The sequence below is a fragment of the Scylla paramamosain genome, chromosome 19 (genome assembly GCF_035594125.1).
Source record: "Scylla paramamosain isolate STU-SP2022 chromosome 19, ASM3559412v1, whole genome shotgun sequence".
Lineage (NCBI taxonomy): Eukaryota > Metazoa > Arthropoda > Malacostraca > Decapoda > Portunidae > Scylla > Scylla paramamosain.
This window is the reverse complement of record NC_087169.1, coordinates 3,489,903-3,510,663: the sequence shown is the minus strand read 5'-3', so window position 1 is coordinate 3,510,663 and position 20,761 is coordinate 3,489,903. Positions and strand designations below refer to the sequence as shown.

The window sequence follows — 20,761 nt, the reverse complement described above, 5'->3', positions numbered from 1 at the left end:
ATTTGAGATGAAGTTACAGAGAAGAGGATAGAAGCCATAGGAGGGTAGTTTGTAAATCAAAGCTTTGTGCCAGACTCTATCAAAAGCTTTTGATTTGTCCAAAGCAACAGCAAAAGTCTTACCAAAATCTCTAAAAGAGGATGACGAGGACTCAGTATGGAAAGCAGGAGGATCACCACTAGAGCAGCCTTGACGGAATCCATACTGGCAATCAGATAGCAGGTTGTGAAGTGATAGATTTTTAAGAATTTTCCTGTTCAGGATACATTCGTAAACTTTAGATAGCCAGGAAATTAAAGCAACAGGACGGTAGTTTGAGGGATTAGAACGGTCACCCTTTTGAGGAACAGGCTGAATGTAGGCAAACTTCCAGTAAGAAGGGGAGGTAGATATTGACAGACAGAGCTGAAAGAGTTTGACTAAGCAAGGTGTAAGCACAGAAGCACAGTTTCGGAGAACTACAGGAGGGACCCCATCAGGTCCATAAGCCTTCTGAGGGTTAAGGCCAGCGAGGGCATGGAAACCATCATTACGGAGAATTTTCAATAGGTACCATGAAGTAGTCAGAGTGTGGAGGAGAGGAAGGAACAAGACCGGAATCGTCCAAGGTATAGTTTTTAGCAAAGGTTTCAGTAAAGAGTTCAGCTTTAGAAATAGATGTGATAGCAGTGATGCCATCTGGTTGAAATAAAGGAGGGAAAGAATAAGAAGCAAAGGAGATATTTTTGGATAGATGTCGGAAGTCACGGGGAAAGTTAGATATTGAAAGATTTTGAAACTTTCTGTTAATGAAGGAGTTTTTGGCTAGTTGGAGAACAGACTTGGCATGGTTCCGGACATAAATATAAAGTGCATGAGATTCTGGTGATGGAAGGCTTAAGTAGCTTTTGTGGGCCACCTCTCTATTATGTATAGCATGAGAAGAAATTTTATTGAATCAAGGTTTGGAAGGTTTAAATCGAGAAAAAAAGTGAGGAATTTGCGCCTTCATGCCAGACACTATCACTTCTGTCATGCGCTCAGGACACAAAGACGGGTCTCTGACACGGAAGCAGTAATCATTCCAAAGAAAATTAGCAAAATACCTCCTCAGGTCCCCCCAACTGACAGAGGCAAGGCGTCAGAGGTACCTTCGCTTAGGCGGATCCTGAGGAGGGATTGGAGCGATAGGACAAGATACAGGTATAAAATTGTGGTCGGAGGAGCCCAACAGAGAAGAGAGGGTGACAGCATACACACGATAATTAAGTCATTTTCTCATTATTTTTATTCCGGTACGCCTGGTGTGACCTCTCCCCTTCTAGTGACTGCCTGTATTTCTGGTGGTATGCCTTTTCTCCTGCAGTACAAACTGCCTTTTTCTCATACACTGAAACAACTCTAGGCTGGTACATAGTCTACACTACCACTAAGATCTACAAATCTCGAATCTGAGTTTACAAGAACCTTCACTTCTGGAAATGAGCCACGGATGTACTGGGCTCCAGGCTCTCTGGAAGATTTACCTGAGTATACTATTGTCCTGAAGGTGAATGGAATTTTTACCACGTTAACATATTCATGGAACTGGCCATATCATTTAGGTTTGTTCTTATTGTACTGCTTGAATCCTATTTGATTTCTGCAAGAATATAAGATTTCATTAATGGTCAAGAAGTCACCTGGTTCCAACACTGAACATGCGTGGTCATTGAAATTTTGAGAATATTTCTGACTGCAGCAAACCGGTTGTATAGCCATCTCTGATGTCTGGTATCATCGTTGTCAAAAGTAAGGTTTGTATGTAAAAATCCAAATATATTCACATATATTAATGCACTAAATACAGCATGACCAAACTCTTCCCTGAAAAGTGTTTTGTATTTGTTTTGACCTAATTAACCACGTGCATACAGCAACCAGCCCCGACAAAAAAAAAAAAAAATGCAATCTGTTACCCTGATGTGTGATGGGAGTTTATCATTATTTGAAGGCCTCTGAGAAACTTCTGCAATTATACCTTCAAATTTCTGATTAGTATGGTGCACAATATTGGAAATCATATCATATTGTATGAAATAGACGCACGACATTTTTTTTTTTTCTGAATTTACTGACCTCGCGTCTCTAAACAACTGGTTAATGAATTAACTAACCCGTTTCTTACTAAAGTCTTGCTATTTCTCCGTAGGAGCCACTCTTCATAATAATTATGAAGAGTGGCTGCTACACAGAAATAACAAGACATTAGTGTAAGATCCATAGTAATAGACCAAGATGAGGTGGGGTTATAGTGTATTCTGCTCCCGAGCCAGTAGAGCCCTCCTTGCTCCGTAAAGGGTATAAATACTGCCATCTGGTGGCTGTGTACCGATTTAGTCAATTACTCGTTGACTACCTGGTCAACTACACTGCACCTCACCCCCTTCCAGATTCTAATCCATGACATACTCCCTCCGCCTAGTAATCTAACTTAATTTTCCCTTTACATTGTTGCCTGATGTCTATCTGGTTCCTTCCTCCACTTGTCGACCGTTTTCTCATCTCTTGTAGTCCTTCACCCTCGGATGGCTGTCCTGTCCCTGTCAACAGTTCACCCTCTGCTGATACCTGTCCTCCAACGCGCATTCCTCCCGGGACAGGTGACATCTTGCTGCCTGTCGACTCCCCCACTCTTTGGTGCCTCAGTGTTCCTCCACCTGTTGCTGGTCCCGCCTGTTCTCTCTCTTGACCGCCTCTTCATTCATAGGTCACGGCTCCCCCGTGTGACCTGTCTTTGTTGGAGTCCTCACGTCTGGTTGGCGTAGTGTTGGCGGCCCCACTGCTTCGCTGTCCTCCAACCGGGGTGGCTTTATTACTTCATGCATGTATGCAAAAAGTAAACTTGACTCGATTATTCCTGTCTACCCCACCTTTAAAGTCTTGCCATCCAAGCACTGGGCCAGAGTCCTTGTCAACAAACTGAATGCCTCTTGATAACAGAATTAATATTGTTTTATTACGCTATCCCAAAAAATTTAACTTGATTTTGTCATCTCCTCACCTTCAATGACTTGCCATCAAACTACAATCCAGAATCTTTGTCAACAAACTGAACAATAACAGAAATTATATTGTTTTATTACTCTATAAAAAAAAAAGAAAAAAAAATAATTCCTGTCTGTCTCCTCACTTCCTCACATCATGTTAACAAAGATTATATTATTTTATTACTCTTTATATACAACATTTAAGTCAATCATGCCTGTCTGTCTCCTCACCTTGAAAGCCAGGCCATTAAGCACCAAGCCAGAGTCCTTGTCAACAAAGTGAACAGTGATGGTGGTGGGTTGTCCGGCCTGCACTATGCTGGGCTGCTGCAGGACCATTGCTGCACTCATCTTTGTCAAGCTGAGGGGAGGCCAAAAGAAGACCAACAATTAGATCACTTATGTAACTCCAATAGTAATTGTATCTTGGTAAATACTGAGATCCTTTTCTCTCCTCTTTGGTATGTCAGACTTGCATTTCCCTCAATATCCTGTCAAGGTCTAATCCCTAGAGACACCATTAATGTATCCTGATTAAGTTAAATTTAAAACAGATAGGAAGGAATTGGTTTTTAAATAGAGTGGTGGATGAATGGAATGGACTCAGTAATGAAGGTGATTATTTAGTGACCTTTAAAAGAAGATTACACAAATTTATGAATGAGGCTGATAGGTGGAAATAGGTAAGCATGCTTTGTACAGGGACTGCCATGTGTAGGTCTGATGGCTTCTTACAGCATCACTTATTTTCTTATTCTTCTGTTCTTACACCAGACACTTGTGCTCCAGCTTTGGATGGTTCTTTTTGACCTCTCTTTAGGGACTGGCACTCTCATTGGGCTTTTTTAAACTTTTTGTTGCCCTTGACCAGTCCCCCTCTTACATAAATAAAGACCTGCACCTACCTGAAGGTCTCCTCCAGGGTGGTGGTGAGGGCTGGAGCATAGCTGGGGTAGGTGATGGTGAAAGTGAGGTTGTAGCCTTCCCCGGGCTTGCTGACAGACAGGTTGGTGAAGATGGCAGTGCCATTCCTGTTGGGAACTGTTGTGGTGCCCATGAGGATGGCACCTGGCGGACCTCCCAAGAGACTTGCCGTGACCTGCCAGGGATCACTCTTGTGGCCCAGGTCACTGGTGGGTGCACCCTGCAAGAGAAGAGAAGAGAAGAGAAGAGAAGAGAGAGGGGGAGAGAGAGAGAGAGAGAGAGAGAGAGAGAGAGAGAGAGAGAGAGAGAGAGAGAGAGAGAGAGAGAGAGAGAGAGAGAGAGAGAGAGAGAGAGAGAGAGAGAGAGAGAGAGAGAGAGAGAGAGAGAGAGAGAGAATAATTATTGGTGTATCTTTGAGTCCTTTCATGGGAACCAAAAAGGCCTGAAAGTTTACTAAACACACACACACACACACACACACACACACACACACACTAAAAATCCAGCTATCTACGTCACTGAGAGTTGCCCTAGTGGAAATACAGAGTATGAGAGTTCACACTGGTTCTACTCGTTGCTGTTCCGTCTCCAAAGCAGTTAAATTGTTATAATGAGCGATGAAGAGGGGTCTACTTCAGTCCCCACTATGTTGTTTATGACAATGGGGACCGTCTCGAAGGCTAGACAGAGAGACCTCGGGATTTGGGGAAGAGGACTGAAGGGTCAGGAAAGCAATGATGAGAAGGAGAATTATCACACTGGAAACTGAAATGAAGGAAATGAAGGATAGATTTGACAAGATGGAGAAGATGGTTGAAACTTTGATCACCGAGAAGGGGGTGTGGAGAGGTGCATATGACGATCTACATAAAAAACAAACGTTATATGAAAAGAAAGCAATGGAATATGAAGGCAAAGTGGAAGAGTTAAACGTAAAACAGGAAAATTGGAAGAAAGAACAAGAGAAAGAAAAGACTGATTTTAGGGAAATTGTGGAGGAACAAACAAAGGCAAACAACAAAAAGCTAACAGAAAAAGTTGTTCAAGTTATAAAACAAAGAAAACTTGGTGAGAGAAACTGAGGATAAGAAAAAAACTGTCGTGGTATTCGGTCTGAAGGAAGAGTATACACCTCAGTGGACTGAAAGAGAAAAGAAGGAAAAGATATGTGTGGAAAAATTAGTGGGGACATTACAAGAAGAAAAAGAGCTAACTGGAGAGATCGAAGAAATTAAAAGAGGAGAAACCGGACATCATGGGAATTGTTGAAATTAAATTGGCAAGTGGAGGGATATATCAAATATTGGTGAAGGAAAATACAATCTCTGGATGAGAAATAGAAAAAATAAACAGGGAGGAGGTGTGATGCTTCTAATTAGGAAGGATTTATTAGTGGAATCTGTCACATATGGGGTGGAGGAGGCAGAAGTATTGAAAATAAACTTAAGACAGAATATTGTAAGATACTGTAACATTGTGGTGACTTATGTTCTCCCCTATTCCAACTCTTGGAGAGAGGATGAATATAACAAAATGCTTGAGGACACAAGGACACGTTTGGCAGAGTTATTTGAGGAAAATGATGATATACTCCTGATGGGGGACTTTAACTGTAAAGAGATATCTTGGGAGAATTGGACCATGGAAGGCAGTGAGCCATCATGGGGGAACAAGCTACTAGACCTGGCTACTGAAAATTTCTAGACACAATGGGTTACAGATGACACAAGATTTAGATGAAATGAAGCACCTTCAAGGCTCGATCTAATTTCCACCATGAAACAAGAAATAGTAGAAGACCTTAAATACATAAACCCAATAGGAAAAAGTGATCATGTGCTGATTCAGTTCACAGCTATGGATAATAACCTCAGTATAAGAAAAGAGGACCACAGAAGAGAATGGCTAAACTACAGCAAGACTAACTTTGGACAACTTAGGAAGTATTTCAGTGAAGTGAATTGGAACATGGTTATTCAAAAGGAGGACATAGAGGAAAAGTGGACAGCTTTCCTGGACATTTATAATGAGGGAGTAGAGAAATGGGTACAACAGATGTGCAACAGCTAGATTGGAGAGAGAAAAAGCATGGAACAAGTGGAAGAAAAACAGGAGACTGGACCTGTGGAACAATTATATAAGGAAGAGGAATAAATTTCTTAAAACTCGCAGAGATGAGCAGAAAAATTTTGAAAAGAATGTTGTGGAGAAATGTAAAGACCAACCAAAATTATTTTATAAATTCATTAATGGAAAATTAAAGAGTAAAGATGAAATAAGGACAGTAGAAGCTGGAGAAGAGACAGTGGATAACCCAGAAGAGGTAGCTGAAGTGTTTAACAGATACTTCCACTCTGTGTCTAGTAAGGAAAATGATTTCAGAGATGAGAGGACAGCATTAGAAAAAGGGACCGACCTAAAGGAGATTAAAACATCAGTAGATGAAGTAAAGAATATGTTGGAAGACCTGGATGTAAGGAAAGCAATGGGTCCTGATGGTGTCTCCAGTTGGATTTTAAAAGAGTGTAGCTCACAATTAGTCTCAGCGTTGCACAATATAATTAGCACCACCCTGGTAAAAGGTAGAGTACCCATAGATTGGAAATGGGCAGATATTACCCCAATCCACAAGACTGGAAGTAAAGAAGATCCATTAAATTATAGACCAGTATCGCTCACAAATGTGATGGCGAAGATTTGTGAAAAGATTATCAAGAACAGATGGGTGAAATACCTAGAAGACAACAAGGTGATAACAGAGAAACAGTTTGGTTTCAGAAAAGGAAGATCTTGTGTTACAAATTTGATACAGAGAAACAGTTTGGTTTCAGAAAAGGAAGATCTTGTGTTACAAATTTGATAAGTTTCTACTCAAGAGTATTAGATATAGTGCCAGAGAGAGTTGGATGGGCCGACTGCATATACTTAGATCTGAGAAAAGCATTCCATAAAGTTCCACACAGAAGACTAATATGGAAATTGGAAAAAACTGGAGGGCTCAGTGGATCACTGTTAAAGTGGATGACTGACTTTTTGACAAACAGAGAAATGAGGACAGTAATTAAAGGCAGCAGGTCGAACTGGAGAACAGTAACGAGTGGCTATTTTGTTCACAGTTTATGTAAACGATGTGACAGAAGGTGTAGAAAGTTACATGAACATTTTCACTCATGATGCTAAGATTATGAGGAAAGTAACAAATGAAGAGGATTGCAATGCTTTAAATCAGGACTTAATTAAGATTAATGAAGGGTTAATGAGGTGGAACATGGAGTTTAATGCTAAAAAATGTAGTGTGATGAGGTTTGGAAAAAGTGTGAAAAGACCAGTTGGCAACTATTACTTAGGGAATGAAGAAATCTCTATAAGATCAGAAGAAAAAGACCTAGGAGTAATTATTACTGATAATTTATTATTTGGGAAGCACATAAAACAAAAATTATAGGAGAAACATATAAACTGCTGAAAAAACATCAAGATAGCATTCTCCTATATTGATGAAGATATGATAAAAAAAATGATAACAACGATGATACGTCTGAGATTGGAGTACACAGCATCAGTGTGGTTGAAGTTTGAAAAAGGATACAAGAAAGTTAGAAAGAATCCAGAGCTGCAACTAAAATCCCTGCAAGCTTAAGAGAGTATAGTTATGAGGAAAGGTTGAAGAGGTTGGGCCTGACTACACTAGAAAAAAAGAGGGAAAGAGGTGATTTGATAGCTATATACTCGTATATAGAATATTGGAAAGAATGGAAAAGTCGGACAGAGAAGACCTCTTGATACCAGATACTAGAGACACAAGAGGACATGGAAGGAGACTGAATAGGAGTGTTTGCAGAAGAGACATCAAGAAACATAGCTTCCCACACAGAAGTATTAGTGTGGAATGAACTTAAGGATGAGACTGTATGTGCAAAGACAATTCATAAATTTAAAGAAAATTTAGATAAAAGTCGATATGGAGACGGGACGGCACGAGCTTAGTGTGGCTCTTGTCCTGTATTTCACAACTAGGTAAATACAACTAGGTAAACACACACACACACACACACACACACACATACACACACACACACACACACACACACACACACACACACACACACACACACACACACACACACAAGGACTGAATGAATACAGAGATGGGATAAGGAATGTAGCCCAGCCCCTGTTTATCACAAGTAGAAAAACAAAGGTGAGAGAGGCAAGAAATGTACATAAACTGATGGATGAATAAAGGAGGAGACAGAACCAGAGGTGTGTAGCTTAGTCCCTGTATACTACAACTACACACACACCTCTGTATCCAGCACAGTAAAGGACAGCTGCATTTCAAACACTGTGTACTGCACCACACTGCTGGACACACCACTCAGCACCAATGCACTGGATGGCTTGGCATACTCAGTCATTGCCAGGCTCTCCTTGATCTTCTCTGCCACCTCCTTCTCCTGCTGCTTGTAGAACAGCTTGGCATCCAGAATGACAACACTGCCTTCCTCCTCTGTGGCCTTTGGAGGGGCTTCCTTGGGTGGTGGCTCGATGGGGTCACTCACCTGAGGAAGAGAGGTGGGTATTGGAGGAACACACTACCTCTGTTAATGGTTCAGCTGATGACAAAGTGCAGGAGGACATGATTCAAGGCAGTAAAGAGGCAGAGAACAGTGTTATTTTACCAAAAGGAGTTACAGGAGTGAGAGATGACTCAAGGCAGTAAAGAGACAGAGTAGTGTTTGCCTTAAGAGGAAGCATTGGAGGAAGAGACAACATAAGATCACAAAGGAACAGAGAGCAGAGGTTCACTTTACCAAGAGAGAGAGGCACAGTTGCTGCATGATCCATCCTGGAATCTATTGACGGCCTTCTCCAGACTCTGCACCAGCTTCTTGTAGGGAATCACCTCCCCACCAATTGCTCCCTCCTCCTCCTCGCCATTCAGGCTTGTAGTGTGAGCGCTGGCCACTTCAGCCTAAGTAAATTTAAGTTGTATTCTTAAACATTTTGTTCTCTTTAGTAATTATTTTCAGATATAATGAATAGTAAGAATCTCATAGGCAACTTTCCCATTCATTTGGCACAGTCCTTGTTAAACTACCACTATCTATCTATCTATATACCAGGCTGGCAATCTCACACAGGATGTCCCACACAAAGCACCACACACTCCTGCACACATCACTCACACTCTTAGCTCCGTTGGCTCCTAGCGTAATGGGACAGTCTTGTGGACCACCCTGCTACATCCCAAGAGCTTAGGCACACCACAGCTGTCCACATACTTCCACAGCAAAGCCTCACAGCATAAACTGGTTTAATCCTGCCCTTTCATGGTGAGATCATTCCCTATCATAAGTGTCATAAAAATTACCTTGAAAACTCAGATAAATTCCATTAGATCTCCAATTAGTTGAAACTCCCAAACATTTGAGAATAAGTCTTGCATGTTGAGCTCCTACTAGTAAGGGAGACCAGGCAGCCCAGACAGCCACACCAAACACAGCCACACCCAACATAGCCACAAACAACATGGTCACACATAACACACAGACCAACACTGCCATGCACAACACACAGATCCAACAAAGCCAGACTCAACACAGCCACACTGAACACAGCTGCACCCACCACAGTCAGACTCAACACAGACCAGACCCAACATGCATCCTCACTGTGCCCACCTCCAGCCTTCCCTGCTGTCTCTTGGAGAGCTCCTGCATAACACTGATGACCCTGATGTTGTCTGGGGATACCTCAAACAGGCTGGCCAGATTCAACACCACGTTCTGCTCATAAAACTCATCTTCCTTCACCATGAGGCCACTGGTGAGGGTGATCAAGGGTGTGGTCTTGATGTCAAGGATGTGGCCTTCACACAGCACCACATGGACCAACTTAGCACTGCGCTGGAAGAAGCTGGTCCCATTGCCTGCAGGAGAGGGTCTGGGTGAGCTGGAGAGGTGGCAACAGAGACAGGCATGGCATAATAGTGTTTCCCTTGCCTAAAACTATCAGGGAGAGCTATGACAAAACTAACAGGGAGAGACATGACAAGACTGACAGGGAGGCCTGACAAAACTGACATGGAGAGACATGACAAGACTGAGAGGGAGGCATGACAAAACTGACAGGGAGGCACAACAAAACTGACATGGGGACATGACAAAATTGAGAAAGGCATAACAAAACTGACAGTGAGAGGCATGACAAAACTAAACAGATAGGGAGGCATGACAAAACTGACAGGAAGAGGCAAGGCTGAGTGGTTGTTCTGTTACCAGCAGGAAGAGACAAGGCAGAGCAGTTGGTCCTTTGCCCCAAACTGACAGGGCAAAGTACAGAGCTCCAGTGCCTCAAACAACACAAAACAACACACAGCCATTCCTTATATTCCCTACACAACACAACACACAGTCATTCCTTACATTCCAAACACAACACGACACAACACAACACAGCACACAGCCATCCCTTACATTGTCCAACATGGGAAGGAAAGCCTGAGGATGGGTGGGGTTCTCAGGCAACAGCTTGTAGCCGGCTGCAGAGGTGTTGAGGTTGGCTGGGGGAACAAAGACACCATCCACATAGGTGTCATAACGCTGAGGCTTTGGGAAGATGAGCAGGACAACGGCTTCAGAGGATGGACTGTGTGGCAGGTGCAGACGCAGCACCTGAAGATGTGATGTGAGTGGAGGGTCAGTGTGGTGAGGTTAGGTTAGAGATGCAGCTCCTGAAATAATAATTGATTGGGTTAGGTTAGATTAGGTTGGCTTAGTGTTGGGTGAGATTGTGCTAGGTTGTGAGGTTAGGCTGGGTTAAATGATGTTAGGTTATGCGTCAAAAAGATTGGTGTAAATTGGTTGCTGTTTATCTCCAATTACTATTATTATTATACCACTGAAAATTACTACAACTACTATTACCATAGCTACAATCACTGTCTACTATTACTACTACCACCATTACAACCACTACAACACCATTACAAGCACCACAGCAGTACCTGAAGGGGCATGCTGGTCATGGCCATCTCATATGTCATCCATGTTGCCACAACAGAGAAGAAGGTTGAGATTTGCTCCTGATACATGTAGCCAGCACACCAGCCTCTGTCCATCTGTCCATTGAGGAGGTCCACGTACCCACTAGGGCCTGGAGGAGGAGGAGGAGGAGGAGGAGGAGGCATTAGTAACACTCACAAAAAATCCCATGTGGAACTGACAATCTGGTAAATAGATTTATAAGGACAAGATAAAAAAAAAAGTGGCTTGTGTTGGCAATGAGGGTGATGGGGGAGAGGCGCCGCACCTCAGTGTCTGTGTCCATGCTCTCAATGATCATGAGGCGGTGATGCAGTGAGAAGCACTTCCATGCCTGCCATGATGGAACCACAACACAGGAAGCATCATGGACAATGCCTGTGGGATGAGACAAAAGGAGAGTACGGGGAGTGGTAAGGGATCTCAAACAACAACAGGTCTTTAATTTTTTAACTGCCTGATTTGGGTGCAGTGAGTGTGTGTGTGTGTGTGTGTGTGTGTGTGTGTGTGTGTGTGTGTGTGTGTGTGTGTGTGCGCACAAGTGCGCACAAGTGTGTGTTGCAGAGCTGTGTGTATATCTAACACACACACACACACACACACACACACACACACACACACACACACACACACACAAAGTTTGCAATGTAGGTACAAGCAGAAGAGGTAATTAGTGGGTCTTGGAGGTTGTCTGGAGATGAAGAATATAAAAATGTATGGATAAACAGGGATATGGATGAGATTGAAAGGTTGAAGCAAAAGGAGCTGATAAATGAGGCTAAACAAAAAGACAAACAACAAAAAGAGAAGTTTTTCTGAAGAGAAAGAGACATGAGGATAAAGAAATGGTACATCAAACAGTATGTTATACTAATGTAAATGGATTAATGTCAACAAAGATGGAATTAAATGAGTTATTAAACAGAACCGCACCGGATGTTGCTGTATTATGTGAGACAAAATGGAAAAATGAATGGGGAACTCCTGACACTGGTAAATATGATTTATGGATGAAAAACAGAAGTGACAAGGGAGGAGGGGGAAGTGATCATTCTGATTAAAAAGTGTGTTGAAGTGGAGAGGGTAATAAAAAGTGAAGACAAGTCTGAAATTCTACAAGTGATGATTAGAAGTGGAAAAGAAAGGATAATGAATTATGTAGGAGTGTATGTGCCACCTGTGACCAATGCTTGGCAAAAAGAAGAGCACGAAGAGACGTTGGTAGATGTGTTAAAAGGTCTTGAAAAGATAGTGATGGAAAGTAGTGATATAGTTATTGTTTGTGATTTTAATTGTAAGGAGATAAAGTGGGAAACACTGACAACTACTAAGAGTGAGACATCATGGAGTAATAGACTGTTAACCTGAACAGTGGAAAACTTGATGACTCAGTGGGTAGACTGTGATATAAGATTTAGTGGAAGAGATAAACCATCAAGACTTGATTTAGTGTTTACCAAGGACATGGAAATTATTGAAACAATACACTATGATAGCCCTCTAGGTAAAAGTGATCACATGTTGATGGAATTTAATTTGAAAAATGAAAATGTAATCACTGATGAAAATTATAAGGTAAGAAGATTTAAATATAGTAAAGATGATTTTGAAAAATTAAGAAAGTAGTTTGTTGCCATGGGCTGGAAAGACTTTGAAGATGTAGATGTTCCAGAAAATGAGATGAATTTATAAGGAAATATAATTCTGCTGTGGAGAAATTTGTACCTAAAGGAGGAGTGAGATGTAGAAAGGGTAAAGAATGGTTCAATACATAATGCAAAGAAACTACAAATTGTAAATCAAATGGTTGGAATAGATGGAAGAAGAGGAAAACTGAGAGCAGATGGGAGGAATATATTGATGCTAGAAACAAGTACATTGAGATAATAAGAATGGAGAGAAGAAACTATAAAAGAGATATAAAAGATAAGTGTATAAATGAACCCAAACAGGACATGGTGGAGGTTATGAACAATAGTTTCAGATTGTTATTTACTGTGGAAGGGGAGTTTGATGCTGGAAGGGATAAGTTGGTGAGATATATACTGAGTGCAGTCCCAGTCAGTTATGAGGAAATACTTAAGATGATGGAAGAACTTGAAGTAATTAAAGCATCTGATCCAGATGGAGTACCAAACAAGATATTGAAGGAATGTACAGAACAACTGCCTGATAAAATTCACAGTCTAGTGATGACATCACTATCACAGGAAAGAGAACCAAAAAGACTGGAAAAGAACAAATATTGCACCAACATACAAAAGAGGAAATAAGGAAAATACACTAAAATATAGACCAGTGTCCTTGAATAGTGTTTTTTTTTTTTTTTTATGTAGGAGGGACACTGGCCAAGGGCAACAAAAATCCAATAAAAAAAAAAAAAGCCCACCGAGATGCCAGTCCCAGAAAAGTAAAAAAAATTGAAGGATAAGTGTCTTGAAACCTCCCTCTTGAAGGAATTCAATTCATAGGAAGGTGGAAATACAGAAGCAGACAGGGAGTTCCAGAGTTTACCAAAGAAAGGGATCAATAATTGAGTATACTGGTTAACTCTTGCATTAGAGAGGTGGACAGAATAGGGGTGAGAGAAAGAAGAGTCTTCTGCAGCAAGGCTGTGGGAGGAGGGGAGGCATGCAGTTAGCAAGATCAGAAAAGCAGTTAGCATGAAAATAGCGGTAGAAGACAGCTAGAGATGCAACATTGCGGCGATGAGAAAGGCTGAAGACAGTCAGTTAGAGGAGAGGAGTTGATGAGACGAAAACTTTTTTATTCCACCCTGTCTAGAAGAGCGGCATGAGTGGAACCTCCCCAGACATGTGAAGCATACTCCATACATGGACGGATAAGGCCCTTGTACAGAGTTAGCAGCTGGGGGGATGAGAAAAACTGGCAGAGACATCTCAGAACACCTAACTTCATAGAAGCTGTTTTAGCTAGAGATGAGATGTGAAGTTTCCAGTTCAGATTATAAGTAAAGGACAGACCGAGGATGTTCAGTGTAGAAGAGGGGGACAGTTGAGTGTCACTGAAGAAGAGGGGATAGCTGTCTGGAAGGTAGTGTTGAGTTGATAGATGGAGGAATTGAGTTTTTGAGGCATTGGACAATACCAAGTTTGCTCTGCCCCAATCAGAAATTTTAGAAAGATCAGAAGTCAGGCATTCTGTGGCTTCCCTGCATGAAATGTTTACCTCCTGAAGGGTTGGACGTCTATAAAAAGACATGGAAAAGTGCAGGGTGGTATCATCAGCGTAGGAGTGGAAAGGGTAGGAAATTTGATTTACAAGGTCATTGATGAATAATAAAAAGAGAGTGGGTGACAGGACAGAACCCTGAGGAACACCACTGTTAATAGATTTAGGAGAAGAACAGTGACCGTCTACCACAGCAGCAATAGAACGGTCAAAAAGGAAACTTGAGAGAAAGATAGAAGCCATAGGGGGGTAATTTGGAAATCAAGACTTTGTGCCAGACTCTATCAGGAGCTTTTGATATGTCCAAGGCAACAACAAAAGTTTCACCAAAATCTCTAAAAGAGGATGACCAAGACTCAGTAAGGAAAGCCAGAGGATCACCAGTAGAGCGGCTTTGACGGAACCCATACTGGCAATCAGATAGAAGTTTGTGAAGTGACAGATGTTTAAGTATCTTCCTGTTGAGGATAGATTAAAAAACTTTAGATAGGCAGGAAATTAAAGCAATAGGACAGTAGTTTGAGGGATTAGAACAGTCGCCCTTTTTAGGAACATGCTGAATGTAGGCAAACTTTCAGCAAGATGGAAAGGTAGATGTTGACAGACAGTACTGAAAGAGTTTGACTAGGCAAGGTGCAAGCACGGAGGCACAGTTTCGGAGAACAATAGGAGGGACCCCATCAGGTCCATAAGCCTTTCAAGGGTTTAGGCCAGCAAGGGCATGGAAAACATCATTGTGAAGAATTTTAATAGGTAGCATGAAGTAGTTAGAGGGTGGAGGAGAGGGAGGAACAAGCCCAGAATCATTCAAGGTAGAGTTTTTAGCAAAGGTTTGAGCAAAGAGTTCAGCTTTAGAAATAGATGTGATGGTAGTGGTGCTATCTGGTTGAAATAAAGGAGGGAAAGAAGAAGAAGAAGCAAAGTTATTGAAGATATTTTTGGCTAGATGCCAGGAGATATTTTTGGCTAGATGTCAGAGAGTCATGAGGGTAGTTAGATCTTGAAAGATTTTGACACTTTCTATTAATGAAGGAGTTTTTGACTAGACGGAGAACAGACTTGGCATGGTTCCGGACAGAAATATAAAGTGCATGAGATTCTGGTGATGGAAGGCCTAAGTACCTTTTGTGGGCCACCTCTCTATCATGTATAGCACGAGAACAAGCTGTGTTCAACCAAGGTTTGGAAGGTTTAGTCCGAGAAAAAGAGAGAGGAATGAATGTATGCCTCCATGCCAGACACTATCACCTCTGTTATGCATTCAGCACACAAAGACGGGTCTCTGACACAGAAGCAGTAGTCATTCCAAGGAAAATCAGCAAAATACCTCCTCAGGTCCCCCCAACTAGCAGAGGCAAAATGCCAGAGGCACCTTTGCTTAGGGGGATGCTGAGGAGGGATTGGAGTGATAGGACAAGATACAGATATGAGACTGTGATTGGAGGAGCTCAATGGAATAGAGAGGGTGACAGCATAAACAGAAGGATTAGAGGTCAGGAAGAAGTCAAGAATGTTGGGCATATCTCCAAGACGGTCAGAAATACAGGTAGGGTGTTGCACCAATTGCTCTAGGTCGTGGAGCATAGCAAAGTTGAAGGCTAGTTCACCAGGATGGTCAGTGAAGGGAGAGGAAAGCCAAAGCTGGTGGTGAACACTGAAGTCTCCAAGAATGGAGATCTCTGCAAAAAGGGAAGAGTATCAGAATGTGCTCCACTTTGGAAGTTAAGTAGTCAAAGAATTTCTTATAATCAGAGGAGTTAGGTGAGAGATATACAGCACAGATAAATTTAGTTTGAGAGTGACTCTGTAGTCGTAGCCAGATAGTGGAAAACTCGGAAGATTCAAGAGCATGGACATGAGAGCAGGTTAAATTGTTGCGCACATAAATGCAACATCCAGCTTTGGATTGAAAATGAGGATAGAGAAAGTAGGAGGGAACAGAAAAAGGGCTACTGTCAGTTGCCTCAGGCACCTGAGTTTCAGTGAGGAAAAGAAGATGATGTTTAGAAGAGGAGAGGTGGTGTTCTACAGACTGAAAATTAGATCTTAGATCACAAATGTTGCAGAAGTAAATGAAGAAAAAATTGAGGGGGTGTCAAGATACTTAGGGGCGTCATCAGCAGAGCAGTCCAACCAGGGGACATTTGTGGTCCCCTCCCCAGATGAGGACTCCAAAGCTGGTGTAGGAGTTGCCATGAATTTTGAAATTTTGAGTGAAGGTTGTGTGTGTTATTAGGTGCTTGTAGTTTTGTGTGGAGGAAGAGAGTTGTCTTTAGAGGGCAGGCTGTGACTGCCCCCTTGTGTTGTGAGACACAAAAGGAAAAGTTCAGTGAGATCACAGCTAGGTTTAATGATAAGTTCACAGTACCCCCTGATCCAGTGCTTTAGACCTCACTGGGAGTAATTATTGTTTTAGCAGGTGTCTACTGCCTCCTCCTGAAGGAAAATTATGTGAAAGAACAATAAAGGAAAGATGGATGGAACACCTGGAAAAAGATGAAGTTTTAGTAAATTGTCAATTTGGATTTAAAAGGGGAAGATCATGCTCCATAAACTTACTGTCCTTTCATTCAAGGATAGTTAATATTGTGCAGGAGAGAGACGGATGGGTGGATGGTGTCTACTTAGACTTGAAGAAAGCAAAGTACATCCCAAAGATTGCTAAGGAAGATTAAAAAAATATGGAAAATTTGGAGGAAGACAGCTGGAGTGAATGGAGGATTATCTGGATGATAGAGAGATGAGAACTGTAATACAAGAACAGAATTCATCTTGGCTAAAAGTAACTAGTGGTGTCCCACAGGGGTCAGATTTAGGACCGATAAAGTTTGTAATATATGTGAACGACATAAATGAAGAAACAGATAGTTATATGAACTTATTTGCAGATGATGCTAAACTGATGAGAAGGATAGATAATGTAAATGACTGTATGGTACTGCAAGATGATTTAAATAAGATAAATAGATGGAGTAAATCTTGGCAAATGGAATTCCATTTGAGTAAATGCAAAGTAATGGAGTTTGGTAAGAGTAAGAAAATAATACAATATTATTATGATATGGATGGTGTGAAGTTAAAGAAGTCAAAAGAGGAAGTAGATTTGGGAGTAACAGTTACTGAAAATTTGACACATTGATAAAATTACTGGAGACAGTGAAATTGTTAAAAAGAATAAGAATGGCACTCATATTTGGAAGAAGAAATGATAAAAAGTTGTTGATTTCCATGATAAGACTAAGATTGGAATATGCAGCAGTGGTGTGGTCTCATCATACAAAGGGGAATATTATAAAATTAAGAAAAAGCAAAAAGAGCAGTCACTAAGATGGTTTCAGAGTTGAGTAAATTGACCTATGAAGAGAGATTAAGTATGTTGGAAATTCCTACCCTTGAAAATAGGAGAGAGAGAGAGAGATTTAATAAACATCTATAGAATGATAAATGGTATGGAAAATGTGAAGAAAGAAGGTTTTTATAAATTTAGACACACAGAGTACAAGGGGTCACAGCAAGAAGTTGAAGAAAGTTAACTGTAGAAGAGACATTAAGAAGTATAGTTTTCCTCACTGAAATGAGAACAAATGGAATGAACTCAGTGAAGACGTTGTCAATGCCGAAACTGTCAGTGCTTTTAAAACCAAACTGATAGATATAGAGACGCTGTACTATGAGATTACTCCCCTCCCGTACACCACAACTAGATACACACAACTAGGTAAATACACACACACACACACACACACACACACACATGGAAGTGAGAGAGAGAGAGAGAGAGAGAGAGAGAGAGAGAGAGAGAGAGAGAGAGAGAGAGAGAGAGAGAGAGAGAGAGAGAGTGTGGGCTCGCTCACTCTGAGTTGCCAAACATCATTTCAAGACATATGGGTGCAAAATACAGGCTGCCAAGATTAAAAAGAGCCTTCATATCATATGATGTAAGTCACAGTTACATGCTGTTCATCATATGATAAATGTTGCAGTTTATGGGTTAAGGACATTAACCTAACATAACCAGACCTAAACCTTAATAGAAAAAATAAAGAGTCCAAGGTGTGGTTTGCAGACCTCCTCTTCCTCATCCTCAAAGGGTACTGGTGCCATCGATTGTTCAGCACTCAACTAATTTTGGCAAAACACTGTGCAATCTTAAGAATTGTATGCCTTGCTTATGGAACTGCATGATAAAATCCAAGTATTTAAATTTGTGTGCACTGCACTCAGTTGCCATTGTGACACTGAGTACCCTTGTGGGTAACTAGCTGACTGCTGTGACTGCAACATATACACATGGTGACTGGCTGAAAATAAATGATGCAATGCCTGGAAGTAAGTGACATTTAACGACATTCTAATGTCATTAAAAGTACAGTTCTCATTTGCTGAACAAAAGAGATGCAAGAGAGCATGCATCATTACATACTGGAAACAAACATACGAACACATGCATCACACTATATCTCTCCAAGTAAACCCTGTCAGCATGGACTTACAATTTGTGACGCAGTGTACGATGGATCACGTCACTAATGTAACCATGAGTGACCCTAAAACAACCCTCACACCCATATTGTACAGTATGTATTCATCACCAATATCCACATAATTTAGCTGCTTCATGAGGAGCTGCTATAGCTAAGATTATTTAATGTCATTATCTCCTTTTGAAAAAGCATAATATTTTGAGCAGTAAAAAAATTTATCTCAGTCTGAAAAATTATCATGATCAACATGTTTACCAAGAAGTGGCCCCAAAAAACAGGTATACACTGTCACTCTATTGCAGTGTCTTGCATTGGCTAATGATCATAGGGGCCTTCCTGGGGAGGGAGTGGGAAGATGGCTAATGTGGGAAAGGAAGGGGTAAAAGAGAGGGCTGAGGCTCACCTGCGCTGATGTTGCTTGGTCAACTTCACATAAGGGTCATTTAGCTGTCTCGTCAACTAGTCCTGTGAGCTTTTACTTTTTCCTCTCAGATTTTTAGGCACAGTCTTGTAAGCAGCACATGATTTACAAGAGTAACAGCTGCCCTGTACAGTGGCAGTGTGTCTTGAAGCCATCACTCCCACTACCCTGTTGTGTTCTTGTTCTTGTTGGGGATTTGAGGGGCTGTGCAGGCTGTGGTGCCACAACCTCTAGAGGCCTGGAGGTGCTGGCAGCAGGAAAGTTATCCAGTTATATTCTGGTGAGCTGCTGGAGGAAGACCCTGGTATGCTTAAATGTCTTGAAAGCCAAGCTGGGGTCTTGGAAACCACCCAAGAGGTCTGCTAGTGATGGCCTGTGGATGTGGAGTAATAACACTGAGTGGAGAAGAGCAGTGTGGTGGGAGAGGTGGTGAGAAGGACTGGGTGGGAACTGGCTACAGAATGCATGTTGCAAATGTTTAAAATATGTATGCAATCATTAACATTATTTTGGAAGTCTTGCAAATGATATCTACGAATGAGCAAAATATTGTTTTTGATGACATAAAACGCACCTTTTTTCTCCCCCAAAAAAGTCTCAGAAAATGAGCCTGCATCTTATAAGACCAAGGTTCAGCTTTGGGACAGTGGCCAGTGGTAAGTCTGTGGCAACAGTGGCCCTTAGATTAAATCCCAAACATCTTCACATACATAAACAAAGTGATGATCAATTCTATACCACAAAAACAACTCTTTTTTACAAGATAACAATGCATAACAGGTCATACTTACTAGTAATTCACATAAAATAACACCAGTCAAGAAGAAATTAGGTGATGACTCTTACATTTCATGTACCAAAACAAACTTGCAGTTGGTTGCAAACCAAACCTGGTGACAGCTGCAGGATTCACTGCGTTTCTTAGTATGATGCCATTATTCCTTGAGGTAAGACACACCTCCATACAACTGGAATTGTACCTATCTTTTAAGATTCTTACCTTTCATACATGTTCAACAAAACTTGAAGCTAATGAGAAACTATTGCATTCTTAAAAAATAGCTTACTACCTAACAAAATAAAAGATTTTATAAGTGAAGAGAGTATCATGAAGTAGGGTGACTCATGGTGATGGTTTGTACTGAATATTTCAAATAAAAATACATTGTAGAGAATAAGGTGAATCTGTTTTCACACATCCTTATGCTTTGAAAATGTACTAAAATATACAACTAGGATCATGTGTAGAATGATGATAAAAAAATGTGATGTACAAACTTTATTACAATCTGGCCTCTGACAATGTCACTGTCTATGCCACATTTGTTTACATCTCACAGCAGGATTAGTCTAAGTACTAGTGTTGGTAGGTCCTAGCAAATATTAAGGTTTTTTAAATGTAAAATATTGAGATCTAATAAGGATCTGAATACATATAAGAGGGCTTCAAATGTCAGGTGAAACCCTTCACTTCATATTCAGAGCTTAAACCTGTTTACTTACCTTTTTTTTTTTTTTTTTTATGCCTGCCCAAACTGAGGTGCGTCTTATTGAGTGCATGTGTCTTATAAGCCATTAATTATGGTATAATGAAATACGAATAAGAGTCTGCATCCAGCATTTGAAGAAACTGCATAAACAATATAAAAATATTTCATTCATGCTGGCTAATATTAGGCACTGATT

General features: G+C 41.0%; 1 protein-coding gene and 1 long non-coding RNA gene across 2 annotated transcripts; both read right to left on the bottom strand.

Moving 5' to 3' along the window:
- Window positions 1–3,169: 3,169 nt before the first annotated feature.
- LOC135110037 (uncharacterized) lies at window positions 3,170–10,601 on the bottom strand. Its single transcript, XM_064022018.1, has 5 exons — window positions 10,412–10,601; window positions 8,747–8,907; window positions 8,237–8,494; window positions 3,914–4,152; window positions 3,170–3,369 (listed from the first exon to the last, which is right to left on the bottom strand). The coding sequence occupies exons 2-5, from the start codon at window positions 8,771–8,773 to the stop codon at window positions 3,189–3,191; spliced, it is 705 nt and encodes a 234-aa protein (XP_063878088.1). The 5' UTR covers window positions 8,774–8,907; window positions 10,412–10,601; the 3' UTR covers window positions 3,170–3,188.
- A 404-nt stretch (window positions 10,602–11,005) lies between these two features.
- On the bottom strand, window positions 11,006–20,092 carry LOC135110036 (uncharacterized). The gene is made up of 3 exons (XR_010273051.1): window positions 19,058–20,092; window positions 11,247–11,356; window positions 11,006–11,090 (listed from the first exon to the last, which is right to left on the bottom strand). It is a non-coding gene; the product is annotated as an uncharacterized LOC135110036 (long non-coding RNA).
- Between the last annotated feature and the right edge of the window lie 669 nt (window positions 20,093–20,761).

What these genes read in the sequence shown, in the direction of transcription:
- LOC135110037 (XM_064022018.1), bottom strand. Translation starts at nt 8,773, where the DNA reads ATGCAGCAACTGTGCCTCTCTCTCTTG. An exon ending in AACTGTGCCTCTCTCTCTTG is followed by an intron (nt 8,495 to 8,746) that starts GTAAAGTGAACC and finishes TCTCTTCCTCAG; the next exon opens with GTGAGTGACCCCATCGAGCC. An exon ending in TTACTGTGCTGGATACAGAG is followed by an intron (nt 4,153 to 8,236) that starts GTGTGTGTGTAG and finishes CTTCTCTTGCAG; the next exon opens with GGTGCACCCACCAGTGACCT.